Source organism: Ahaetulla prasina, chromosome 12 (assembly GCF_028640845.1).
Source record: "Ahaetulla prasina isolate Xishuangbanna chromosome 12, ASM2864084v1, whole genome shotgun sequence".
Classification (NCBI taxonomy): Eukaryota; Metazoa; Chordata; class Lepidosauria; order Squamata; family Colubridae; genus Ahaetulla; species Ahaetulla prasina.
This window is the reverse complement of record NC_080550.1, coordinates 18,855,969-18,869,721: the sequence shown is the minus strand read 5'-3', so window position 1 is coordinate 18,869,721 and position 13,753 is coordinate 18,855,969. Positions and strand designations below refer to the sequence as shown.

Genomic DNA, 13,753 nt, shown 5'->3' with positions numbered 1-13,753 from the left:
TAGGGATTCGAACCGCTGAACTGCTGACCTTTCGATCGACAAGCTCAGCATCTTAGCCACTAAGCCACCGCAATTTGCATCCCTTCGGCAAATTGATAGGCCTATTCAAATCTCAGTTTACTATTAACATTGATTCATTCTAAATCCAGTTCACTTGATTACAGGAACTACTGGTGTGTTGGAAGAAAATAAGAAAGGTAGCACTGATCCACCATCTAACTTTATTACTAGATTTTGAACCTCCAATGTTTATTTATTAGCGAAACCAGAAGAGAAAGACATTGCAAAGACATTGTTTTTCCTCAATGCCAGCACATCACTCTCCTTGGTCTTTTTCCCACTGAAAGATTGATCTGCATGACAAAAGAAATGTTGTCATGGAAATATCAAGTATGAACAGTTCATTTCATTTGTTTAGCTTGGGGAGGACAAGTCTCAATTAACAAAATCAGTGTTCTATTTCTAATATTTAGTTTGACAATGTGAACTTTACCATAACAAAGGAACCAACATATCGATTTAATATCCACCCATACATAACTGATATACATGGATATAGTTATTAGGTTTTATTTCCCGTGGATACCTGTGATATTTGTTCACACAGTCAATCATCAGTAAAAACACCTCATAGCAGAACAGTCATGATATTTTGTATTAGGCCAGAACTAAGAAACACACAAGGCAGAGAGAATAATCAATAATGAAAGTAATGGACTCAAATTCCCCAAGTGAAGTCTGCAGACCCCTCGCTTACAAGACTGGCTTTGAGATAAACTAGAATCTCTCTTGTCAGAAAGTTTCATGCTTAGCAGTAGCATCTGGGAATCTAAGACAAAACACTTGAAAGTATCTTCAATTGGAGATGGTGGTTTGAACATTGAAGAAGTAGACAGCAGAAGATTTCAAACACCCCTACGGCCTCACTTGGAACAACAATTTGCTGGGCCCTAGTGTTCAGCTACTAATGATCTGTCCAGGGTACTGAAAGCTCATTCTCTCTCAGTGCTTTTTCTTAACTACTTGAAATCTTCACAGGGACTATTTTCTGATGTCAGCTTTGGAAGCCATATTTTAGGCCGGAAGCATTGGCATTTGGGGATTGGGATTGAAAACTGGAGGCTGTCCATCTTGCATTGCAGATTATAACCTTTCTTTGTTTGTTGATTTTTTTAAAAATTACATATTAAACAACAATGGTTTGATTCTGGTTTGGCTTTTCTGAGGTAGTATCGTAGTGGGTTCAGATTCAAAGTCCGAGATGGGGGCTGACAATATGGGGCTAGCTTCAGAAATGCCAGTAAAGCAGACAGCTCCAGTGCCACCATTTGGATCAATCTGTGAGCCAGCAAGGGAGGCAGGGCAAAACAGCAGACACAGCTGCCATCTGAAGGGGAGGGCATGGAATTACTGCCCCCCCATCCAATGCAAGAGTTTGGTGGGTTGTGAAGAGAGTGGAGCTAAGATCACTCATGCAGGAATCACCTCACTAAATATCTACCTCTATTAAAATGGAATAGCAAGTACAAGTTTTTGACTGGCAACAACCCCCCATTAACTCCCACTCTGTCTGCCTTGACTGGTGATCACACAAATACACCCTGACGTTGAACCTGAATTGGCTGACAAATTTGGTACAAGATTTGACCCCCTAGACCAGTGGTTCCCAACCGGTGTGCCGCGGCACTAAGGGGTGCCGTGAGATCTTTTGAGGGTGCCGCCAAAATTTCAGTGAGGGTTGTGGATTGACGCGCGGGCAGAGGCGGGCGCTCCGGCGCATCATGTGATGAGCCCCTGGCTCTCTCCCTGGCGGCGTGCCTCATTCCCGCCCGCCCGCCCGTCCGTCCTTCTTCTTCTTTTTTTCCCCCCTCTCTTTCTTTCGTGGAAGCCGCCGCTGTTGGTCCGACTTGTGGAGGCGGCTGTCTGGCTTCCACCAGGACGAGGCTGTGGCTGCCTCCTCGCAGCATGGACAGTCCGTTGAGCGCGGCGACTCCTACCGGTCTTTTGAGCTGCCTCCGGCAGCAAATAAGCACTTCTCAAAACTTAGCGAGCTGTTGTATCTGGACTGCTGGCTCTCTTGCTTCTCTCTCTCTCTCCCCTTCTCGCTTGTAGAGAAATCTTTCACGAGGAGGAGAGCAACCCAAAGTCTTGTGCGCCTGTCGATTTTCTCTCTCCCCTCTCCTCTCCCTCCCCAGTTTCAGCCTCTTGCCGATCTCCTCCCTTACGCTCCCTTGGACTCCCAGCCAGCCTCGATTTTCTCTGGCGTCCTTCCGAAGCGCTTGTAAGCAGCCGCTGCTGGTGGAGAAAGTATGGATATATAATGTATGCGGCTCGTTTATTTTTGCAAAGCGAGTCTCGCTCTTCGGTATTTGTCAGAGGTGCCACCGTGCTTTCGCTCTGAAGTTCATTGCTTGGCTTTAAGTTATGGGGTTGGGGCGGATTTTGTTGCTGCTCTTAATCCACAGTTTGGGGTGGGTGGGGTGGGAGGAATGAACTAGCAAAGCATTGGAGGATGGGAGACGTACACCCAGGTTGACATCTTCATTTTGCTAGTTTCATTATTTTAGAACCTTTTCCCGGTTACTGTCTAAAATGGTAGGTGGTCAAGTTCGATCCCAAGTCATGGTCGTTGCAGTCGGTTTGTCAGATTTTCTTTCCACTCTTAAAGCGGGAAATTTGTTAGGTTGACTAAAAAGGAAAGGGGTAGTAAAGGAGTGCTAGATGGGAAATGCCAAAGGGCATATAGCCCATAGGCGTACAGCTCATAATGCACCTTGGATACCACTTTTAGTTGATTTCTGCTGGACCTTTTGTTTCCTAAATCTATTTTTGTGGGAGCTCATGTGAATTTATTTATATTATTTTTATTGTGTTTATTTCGTCAAGCATGTATTTTATGACAGATACAAGTGCAAACATAATTATAAATACGGGTAAAGGATACAAATAAAAGAAAACATTAGGACAGGGACTGTAGGCAGGCTGGTGCGCTTATGCACGCCATTGCAACTTTTAACAGCACAAACCTCAAATGCAGCACAGGAAATGCCTTGAAATGAAAGGCAGAATTCTGCAAGGTTGCCAAAGGATCAAGTTGTCCTGCACTATTTGTGAGTTTCCTGAGGTTTGGTTTATCTGAAGATGGCTTACATCTTCTAGTCATTTGGAAGTATCTGGGATCTGTTGCTGCTTTTAAAAGGTCATCTTGATCTTTAAGTCTGCAGCATGCCTTGTTCTCTTTTAATGTGAAATACCAATGATTGGTCCATACATACTAATGTAGTAGCTGATTTTCAGTAATCACGCAATCACTAATAGGAGCAAAAATAAATATTTTTTAAAAAATCTCCTTGCTGCCATCTGATGTCATCCTGGTTTTTTCAGGTCAATTCTAAAAACCAACTTCTTACAGCTATTCTAAGCAGATGTTATTTGTTTATTTTACCCCACCTTTATTATTTTTATAAATAACTCAAGGCAACAAACATACCTAATATTCCTTCCTCCTCCTATTTCCCCCCAAAACATAACCCTGTGAGGTGGGTTGGACTGAGAGAGAATGACTGACCCAAAGTCACCCAATCTGCTTTCATGCCTAAACTGAGACTAGAACTCGCAGTCTCCTGATTTCCAGCCTGGTATCTAACAGGATTCAACAGCCAAGCTATGATCCTAACTGTAACCAAAGGATTGTGGTTTAGATGTTTACCTATTTTAGGTTTAATCTTTGGCATCCCTAGATCCTGTAGGGCCAAAAGAAGCTACTCTCTGAAATCTCAGAGGGTTGTTGAGTATCAATTACATGGTATGTTAAGTTAGATCTGTTTTAAACATATTTTCTAAATAAGTCACAAGTAGCTTAATTCACACAAATACTAAGTCACTTGTGGCCCAAAAGTTCTCTGCCCCCACCCCGGCTATTGTTGGTACAACTGTGAGGGAAGAAAATTTGAAAAGCTAAGTGCTCGTCATAAATTGTGCCATAAATCCATTTTGGAAACAAAGGCACCACTGCTAACTCTAGAAACCAGGAGGGAATTTTGCCGTGCCTACATAGTTGACACGGCCTTTTCCCTGCTGGGCCCACGACTTCTTCTAAGTTAAAGTTCCAACTCTTATTAGGGTTTAGACTCTATTTCCTTATAAGGGTGCCGGGAACTTTTGAAAGGCTTTCCAAGGGTGCCTCAAACAAGAAAAGGTTGGGAACCACTGGTTTAGACTCTATTTCCTTATAAGGGTGCCGGGAACTTTTGAAAGGCTTTCCAAGGGTGCCTCAAACAAGAAAAGGTTGGGAACCACTGCCCTAGACTATTCTCCTGCTCGCCTCTGTGATTTGGAACCCTTGTTAAGCCAAACTTGCTGAACTTTGGGAAGGAACTTATCTCTATATTGTGCTCTGACCAAGGCTTCCTGAGACAGTAACAATCACAAGCTTAGTCCGAAAACCCTTCTTTTTAGTTCAATGGCTATGAATTCTGTTCATTCGCAACCTGTAATGAGTCACAAATAGTTTGTGAAGAGTTTGACAGACGTCTGCCACAGTCCTTTGGGATAAGGCTGATAAGCACCCACCTTTAGCTCCCTTGACACTGCTGCCAAAGACCTAATTGGCAATTAGCTCTGCAAGGCCACACGGAGCACAGAGTCAAAATGGAGCTTCAGAATTTAAACCGACCAGAACAAACAAAGTTGCTATTGCAAAGGCTCATGTCCCTTTGCTCCATCTTTATGTCTTATGGGAAGGGCCAATCATCTCCAAGCCTTACTGCCGAGTTGCCCCTTTTTTCTTAACTGTTCTTGCTTTCTGGCAGCTCTGCGCCTGCGCACATTGGGAACAGGCTCCCCCTGTTCCTCTGCCTCACTGAGGTCCGACTCTGGAGGCTCCGGAGTCAGCACATAACTCCCAGATGGCCTTGGTTCCATCTCTGCCTCCGACACAAAGCCCTCATCCGAGCCTTCCCCAGACTCCAGGACTGACCCATGTTCCTCCCCAACCTCCACACTGTACGAACTCTGCTGCCAGCTCCGCAGGCCACTGGCGGACCACAACATATTGCAAGTGATGTCTTGGCAAGCCTCATTTAGTAAAGAGAACAAAGCCACCCCTTTGTATATTTGTGTGGTCGTCCTGGGACAGAACAGATACAACAGGAACTCTGTCTTTATAATAGCAGGCAAAATTATTCTATGTTAGTCATTAGGGAAGAAATGGAAGCTTCTGCCTTCCTGAGCATCTGTGTGTGTGAGTTTGTTTGTATTTCTGCCAAACATGGAGTTGGACAGATCCTATCCATACAGCTGATGTGCCTTGATGGCTTTATTTTACCTTACTTTATTATTTTATTTTATTTTATTTTGCTACGTAACCTCCGAGACTTTTAGATTCAAATGATGAAACGACAACAGCACCCTTCATACGGCAACTTAGGAAAAACAACTCAGACTGATAATTGAAAAATAAATGTGTAGCTTAGGGAGGAAAGGGAAGGACAAGGGTAATTATAAGGTTTAATGTGTTTTTTTTAATTTCCCCATCAGATGACAGTGAGTAGGTTTGATGAATGAGCCAGACTATAGTCTTGAACAGATTGTATTTATGTACTTCTCAAAGCTAATGTCAGAGTGATAGGAGAGACAGCTGCCAAATGGTATGAAGTGTTACCAAACAAATGGAAGAACGTTATTTTGTAAAATAGCATGACACCATTTACAAATATAAGCGTAAAAACATCTATGGTTCTTTAGGCTTCATTTCATTTCTCATTTCTCAACCTTCTTTTGTGCCATTCCTACTTTTCTTATGTTTTTTTAAAAACCTGCACTAAAACTCATACGTATTTTCTTGAAGGCTTATTCCAATAAATCCTAGTTTAATAGATCTTTCACATTAGGGCAGCAGGCCAGGGCCGTCATGGAGGCCATGAACTCCCGAGCTACTGTCGATGACGAGCCAGCAGATGGCATGCGTAGAGGTCCTTTCTCAAGTCTTTAACTCTCCTCACGATACTAATCTTTTTCTAGCTAAGTTCTCAGTTCTTTCTTCAGTCCACTTTTTTCCTTTTTTCCTTTTTGACCCATATTCAGCCTGAGTCCTTATCTCTCTGAAGTATTGTCCTTGTAGCTTTCTTCCTACCTGTTTTTCCTCATGTCTGTCTGATGCTCTTCAGGTATGCTAGACCAACATTTCCTAACCTGGGCAAATTTCAGTGTCAACTCGGAATCCCTGGGCTGCTCTCAAATTGCCATAAGCAAGGGGGCGGGATGGGAAACTGATGAAATAGCATGGCAGACAAAAGACAGATGCACATTCCAGATGTATCTCTCTCAAGGCTGTATCCCAGGGTTACCCACATCAGCCAAAGGGGAGTGGTCTCTACAATCGGCAAAATTGCTCTGTTCGCGAATGTGATTGATGACACACCCTGGGGGGAGGGGGAAAACAGGGTCATGATTGGGGCGTAAATTATGTAGGGTCAGAGCTGGCTTCACTTGGGAATGTGCTGACATGAAGCCTAATTTTAAATAACTGGATTTCTTTTGAAGCTTGGCTTGAGGCTCATGATTTAATTAGGGCATCCATCAGAACCCTGACATTCAGATGTGTGAACTAACTCCAAGAATTCTCTAACCATCATGGCCACTGCTGAGCGTTCTGGGAATGGAAGTCGATACATACGGCAGTTGTTCAGATGGGAAAACTCTATGCCAGACAAAGCATCCCACCTTTAACCAGCATGGCTGGCTGAAACATTTAGCACTTGTTGTCCAACACTCTGTGGGAAGGCTGCCATGCCTACAAGCTTACAACCAACAGCAAAGTACACATGACTGGAAAGCATTCAAGTTCGGCTTTTTTAATAGGAACACTGCCAATGTTTAAATAAGCTACGCTGAGCATGCTAATAATTAACACACTAGAACATAAAACCAGGAACTGGGATCCTTGCTTTTCTCATCTCTATGCAAAGAGTTACATTTTTAAAAATACAAACTTATAAAACCCCATTATGCTCCTCCCATTGTGTTATTTGAAGTATGCAGATGGAATGCCCGTGACCTATTTTAATAATACATGGTTTTCAAAAAAAGCAAACCAAAACAAACATTATCAGAGAAGAAAAAAGATAAAAGTCCTTACCTCTTCCAGCGCCCACAGTGAATCAACCACTGGTTTGATCTTCTTCTCGTTGTAAAGTTTTATGAGATTGTCCATTACTTTAGTGACAAGGCTACTTCGGCCCTGTTTGAAAAGCAGGTTCAACAGAGAAAATCCAGCCATGACTTTGTTCTCTTCGTAAAGTTTGATAGGGTTTACTTTCTCCACTTGCCACCACTAAGGGCACACAAATTGCAACAAGATTAGAACCAAGGTATTCCATGTGTATATTACACTAGAAATGCATGATGTACCTCATAATCACTCACTCACTCACTCACTCAATGTACTCAAAAGATAGGAGGCCAGAGGAGCTGGAGTATAGACTTCAATGCTTCAGCCATACTGGAGGATCTCAAAAAAAAAAAAAAAGGAAGGAAGGAAGGAAGGAAGGAAGGAAGGAAGGAAGGAAGGAAGGAAGGAAGGAAGGCAGACAGGCATGGAACAAAGGCAAGATATAGGCCTCAGCCTTTTGCTCTCAAGATGTACTGGCTCACTCTCCCAATTTTCACATGAAAAGAGCACTTCTCCCTTCTCAAATCTTGGTTAGGAGAAAACTGGATGGATTCCCACATTGCCATAAGCCAGAGTTTAAATATAACAAACAAGAGACCATGGTTTGGTTGATAGATCACCCTAGCCTAGACCATACATAATGGTTTATGAACCATAATGGCTGAGTCTGCAATGACGCACTAAGCTAGAGCTAAAAACTGGAATGGATTAGCCAGTGTGAACCTAGTAAGGATGTTCAGAGATCATTAATTCATTAATTCATTAATTCATTAATTCATTAATTAATTCAATGACAATGTAATTTAATTCACTTTTCAATTTTTTTACCCAATGAAATCAAAATCATAGTAGGTTGAACAGAGATAAATCATTCACTTATTTATTTTATTTATTTATTTTTCATATTTTTATACCGCCCTATCTCCCTAGGGACTCAGGGCAGTTCACAGCCAGATAAAAATATACATATAAATACAAATAAAACATCCATTAAAAAACTTATTACAAATGACCGAATAATTAAAAGTGACAATAAAAATAATAAAATCCCCATTAAAACCAATTCGAATTTAAAATCTAGTCCAGTCCTGCGCAAATAAATAAATGTGTTTTAAGCTCGCGGCGAAAGGTTCGAAGGTCGGGAAGCTGGCGAAGTCCTGGGGGAAGCTCGTTCCAGAGGGTGGGGGCCCCCACAGAGAAGGCCCTTCCCCTGGGTGTCGCCAGCCGGCACTGTCTGGCCGACGGCACCCTGAGGAGTCCCTCTCTGTGAGAGCGCATGGGTCATTCATTCATTCATTCATTCATTCATTCAATGACAACGTAGTTTAATTCACTTTTTGATTTTTTTTACCCAATGAAATCAAAATCATAGTAGGATGAACAGTTTTGGTTTCACTTTAGCCCCACCAACCCCTTTCAAAGCTCCCAGAATGGATGGTCAAACGGTTCAAGTTTTTCTTTTTTACATTTTTGGAAAATTGTTGTGAGATTAAAAGCAAACTCTAAGAGATTTAAGGCATTATTATCTTGATTTCCTCCACTTTTGAAAGGCTGCTGTGCCACAAAAGGCAAAAGAGGCAGCAACTCTGCATTAATACTATATTTGAATTCAGCCATTATGCCCAGCTCCTAAAAACAGGTTGTGGCTCACTGAGTTTTGTGGAATTAAACACATATGGTTCTTCAACAAATCAACATTAAAATACACAAGGGTGCGTTGTGATGTACAAACCAAGTGAGAGTTTGCTGTATTAATTTGAATCCAGGACCTGAACACAGTGGCGGGCTGCTGCCAGTTCGGACCGGTTCAAGCAAACTGGTAGTTGTGACCTGCGGGTGGACCTGGGCCCTGCCCTATATCGCTGTGTTTTTTGATGCTGCATACATGTGCAGAAGGTACACACAAATGACTTGCCATGTTTTTTGATGCTGCACATGAGCAAAGCAAGCATTCACACATGCGCGCTCACATTTCTGGTGCTGGGCGAACCGGTTGTTACAGTACAATACAAGGATTGCTCACTTCTGCCTGGACACCTACTCAGATCTGTGAGCCAATTCCGTGCATTGGTGGTGTTGAGCTTGTGATTCAAGCCTCAGTCTGTTCTAAATTATCTTGTCTCAAAATTCCACCTGTTTCTAACCTTATCACAGGTTCCGTAACAGAGGATTTCAACAATCATCCAGTGGCTTTTTTGATTCATATCCAGCTGGAAATGTATTTAAATCAGCCCCTCCTTGCCATGTCTTTCTAGGCCCGAAGAAGAAACCAATAAACTTAATGAAACATTCATACGTCTGCTGTGGATAATGCCTAGCTTGGATCTGCATCTGCAAAAGATGACTCATGCTGTTAAAGGGAGAGAGGGGAGAAAACGGCAGGGGAAAAGAAGAGAGACTCGGAGACTCGGAGCACAGCACATACAAATAAGCTCTAACGAAACCGGAAGGGCCTTATACTTACTGATTTTGCAAAGCTGAAGAAACTTTTGGTTTCCCCAGTAACCATGTTCGATGAGCCTAGAAAACAGTCAAGAGGGAGAGAAGCAGCAGAAGTAAACATGAGCACAGAAGTAGATTATTTATATGTCACAAGGATAAAACGGGAGAGTATTGATATCCTGTGTCAAAATCATAAAACAACATCTCCATTCTCCATAAAGGCCTTCTTGACAAAAGGCATCTTGTCTATTGTTGGGGGTTTAATTCTACTCTCGTGTTGTGCTCTTAATGATGCCATCAGAAGGAGACAACTCCCATCTATCTCTCACTAAACAACCTTCTGCTATTCTCAGTTGCCATTGAATGAACCCCTAACCCATGCGCCCCTTACCTAGTGGCAACGTTGGAGCTTTCAGCATTAATGGTGCAAGTCCAGCGATGGGCTGCTGGGGGTTCTCAGGGGTTCAGGAGAACCTCTAGCTAAGATTCTGTGCAGTTCGGAGAACCCCCAAATTTTTTATTTTTTATATTTACATTTATATCCCACCCTTCTCCAAAGACTCAGGGTGGCTTACATTGTGTAAGGCAATAGTCTCATCCTATTTGTATATTTATATACAAAGTCAACTTATTGCCCCCCCAACAATCTGGGTCCTCATTTTACCTACCTTATAAAGGATGGAAGGCTGAGTCAACCTTGGGCCTGGTGGGACTCGAGCCTGCAGTAATTGCAAGCAGCTGTGTTTAATAACAGGCTTCTTACAGCCTGAGCCACACCACAGCCCACTCCTGGTTGGCCCCGTTCCACCCATCCTCCCCCTCCCCTCCCAGGAGTCCCCATGCAGCCCATTTTGGATGCAGGTAAGTGCAGGGTGTGCAGAGAAGGTCGAGAAGGGTGAAAAACAGGCCTACCGGAAGTTTAGGAAGGCTGAAACGGGCCTGTTTCTGGACTCCAAAGGGCCTCCAGAGCCTGGGGAGGCCATTTTCGCTCTCCCGGAGGCTCAAGGAAAGCCTCCAGAGCCCGGGAGGGCAAAACGCCCCAACAATCTGGGTCCTCATTTTACCTACCTTATAAAGGATGGAAGGCTGAGTCAACCTTGGGCCTGGTGGGACTCGAGCCTGCAGTAATTGCAAGCAGCTGTGTTTAATAACAGGCTTCTTACAGCCTGAGCCACACCGCGGCCCACTCCTGGTTGGCCCCGTTCCACCCATCCTCCCCCTCCCCTCCCAGGAGTCCCCATGCAGCCCATTTTGGATGCAGGTAAGTGCAGGGTGTGCAGAGAAGGTCGGGGAGGGTGAAAAACAGGCCTACCGGAAGTTTAGGAAGGCTGGAAACGGGCCTGTTTCTGGCCTTCAAAGGGCCTCCAGAGCCTGGCGAGGCCATTTTCGCTCTCCCGGAGGCTCAAGGAAAGCCTCCAGAGCCCGGGAGGGCAAAAACGCCTCCCAACATGGTGCAGGAGGCTGACTAGGCCACGCCCACCATGGCCACATCCACCCAGCAACCAGGCAGAGAACCCCTTGCTAGAATTTTTGAAGCCCACCCCTGTGCAAGTCTTCAGGCAAACATTGCGTATTATTTTCATCCTCTTTTTTGGTGAGTCATGTTATTCGCAAGGTGATATCTCAAGGACATAGGAGCCCTGGAAAATTCTGTTTTTCTAGACTCCCTGTTGTTGGGGTGTCCTTCTGCAGTATTCTAGGTACAACACAATGAAGGAAAATGATCGCCTCTAATGAACCTTATGATATCTCATCTGTCCCTCATAAGTTTTGGAGAACGCTTAGAAAGAAGCATCTGATGAGAAAAGAAGACCTTTTCACAGTGATGAGGAGGTTGTAAATTTATAATGTTTTGGTTTTAATAAGAATTGGACTGAATTTTTCTAAGGTAGAACATATTGGAGAACATATGTTTTGAATTCCAAAATTCTAGCCTTAAAATATCTTATGCAGGACTGCTTGTTTAAGATTATCTCGATAGGGGATTTTAATTTGTGAGGATAATATATGGGGGAGGGGTAGAAGATTTTTAATCTACATATGCACTGCCATAAAAAGTTAACACAAGCTTGTGAAAACATGTCTAGGAGTTTGCATTTATTCAAGAGAAAACAAGAGAAAAGGAAACATTTAAAAAATGAGTGAACATCACCAATTCGACTGTCAACACAGTACCTGTATTATATATACATTACATTGACACGCAGTATATGAGAGACTGTGGAATGGCTGGGAAAATAATGGAAGGGAAAATAGATTAACTATCAAGAAATAGAAAGTGAATCCATTGGTAGCTTATTATATAAATGACATCTCAGCCCAGGTGAGGAGAAACCTAGGAAGATGCCTTTCAATTAGCCCACCCTTATTAATTTAAGTGAAGGTGGAACAATTATTTTGCGGTTTGCAAGATTCTTGGATTATTTACCCCAGGCTTGAATGAAAGAGGCCTTATTAAAATCTGAAAGCTATGGCAAATCTAGAGAGCATACTAAAAAGCAGAGACATCACCCTGCCAACAAAAGTGTGTATGGTCAAGGCTATGGTTCTTCCAGTTGCAATGTATGGCTGTGAAGATTGGACCATAAGAAAGGCTGAGCGCCAAAGAATTGAGGCCTTTGAACTCTGGTGCTGGAGAAGACTCCTGCGAGTCCCTTGGACTGCAAGGTGATCAAACCGGTCAGTCCTAGAGGGGATCAACCCTGACTGCTCTTTAGAAGGCCAGATCCTGAAAATGAAACTCAAATCCTTTGGCCACCTAATGAGAAGGAAGGATTCACTGGAGAAAAGCCTAATGCTGGGAAAGATTGAGGGCAAACAAAGAACGGGATGGCAGAGAATGAGGTGGCTGGATGGAGTCACTGAAGCAGTAGGCGTGAGCTTAAATGGACTCCAGAGGATGGTAGAGGACAGGAAGGCCTGGAGGAACGTTGTCCATGGAGTTGCGATGGGTCGGACAACAAAAATTGAAATCTTTGCAGTTTGTTTCCGTGTTCTTCCCAGTTATATGGGGCTTGATCTGTTAAAGAATTATTTTTTTTCTATTTCTTCCACAAGGACTTTTAAATGATAAGGTTCGAGATGAGAGATTTTCCTTTGCTGCCAATGACATCAAGTAAAGGTAAAGGTTACCTCACACATATGTACTAGTCGTTCCGGGAGCGGTATTCACCTCCATTTCAAAGCTGAAGAGTCAGCGCTGTCCGAAGACGTCTCTCTGGTCATGTGGCTGGCATGACTCAAGACCTTTCTGTTTTACCGTGCAGGGCTGGCCTAATTGAATTAGATTTTAAAATTATTTTTAATTTATTGATGAATCAGTTTTATGTTGGCTGTAAACCATCCTGAGTCCTTCGAGAGAAGGCGGTATAGAAATTAAATAAATAAATAAATAAAACTAGAACCCTGAAAGGTCCTATATTTACTTATGCCACTATTAAGGTTGTTTTCATAATTTGCATTCAGCGCTTTTTTTTTTTTTTTTTTAAATTAACATGGGTCTAAGAGCCCAAATTTCATTAATGCAAAAAGGGGGATTTAAAATATTTTTGAGCACTTTTGACATCTAAAGGTCGACAACACTCGGCCTACCAGTCTCCAGGAACTGTGAAATGACAGAGTAATGAATGGTAGTAATAATTCTGCACTGAAATTATTCAGAAGAGAGAAAGAATTATATAGGAGTGGGTCTCTGACACGTCAAGCTTCTTCCACAAGGACTTTTAAATGATAAGATTCGAGATGAGAGATTTTCCTTTGCTGCCAATGACATCAAGTAAAGGTAAAGGTTACCCTCACACATATGTACTAGTCGTTCCCGGGAGCGGTATTCACCTCCGTTTCAAAGCTGAAGAGTCAGCGCTGTCCGAAGACGTCTCTCTGGTCATGTGGCTGGCATGACTCAAGACCTTTCTGTTTTACCGTGCAGGGCTGGCCTAATTGTAATATAGCTTTTAACTTGGGTTTTATTATCGTTTTATTAATAGTTTTAACGGAATTTGGCCTAATTGAATTAGATTTTTAAAATTATTTTTAATTTATTGATGAATCAGTTTTATGTTGGCTGTAAACCATCCTGAGTCCTTCGGGAGAAGGGCGGGATATAAATGTAAATAAATAAATAAATAAAACTAGAACCCT

At 42.8% G+C, this 13,753-nt stretch overlaps 1 protein-coding gene across 1 annotated transcript in view; it reads right to left on the bottom strand.

Moving 5' to 3' along the window:
* VAT1L (vesicle amine transport 1 like) overlaps positions 1-13,753 on the bottom strand; it is a 75,764-nt gene that overhangs the window by 25,422 nt on the left and 36,589 nt on the right. Inside the window, exons 6-7 of the mRNA XM_058155163.1 lie at positions 9,636-9,691; positions 7,139-7,333 (exon numbers count right to left, since the gene is read on the bottom strand). Of these exons, the coding sequence (XP_058011146.1) occupies positions 7,139-7,333; positions 9,636-9,691 (251 nt within the window). The remainder of the gene's footprint in view (positions 1-7,138; positions 7,334-9,635; positions 9,692-13,753) is intronic.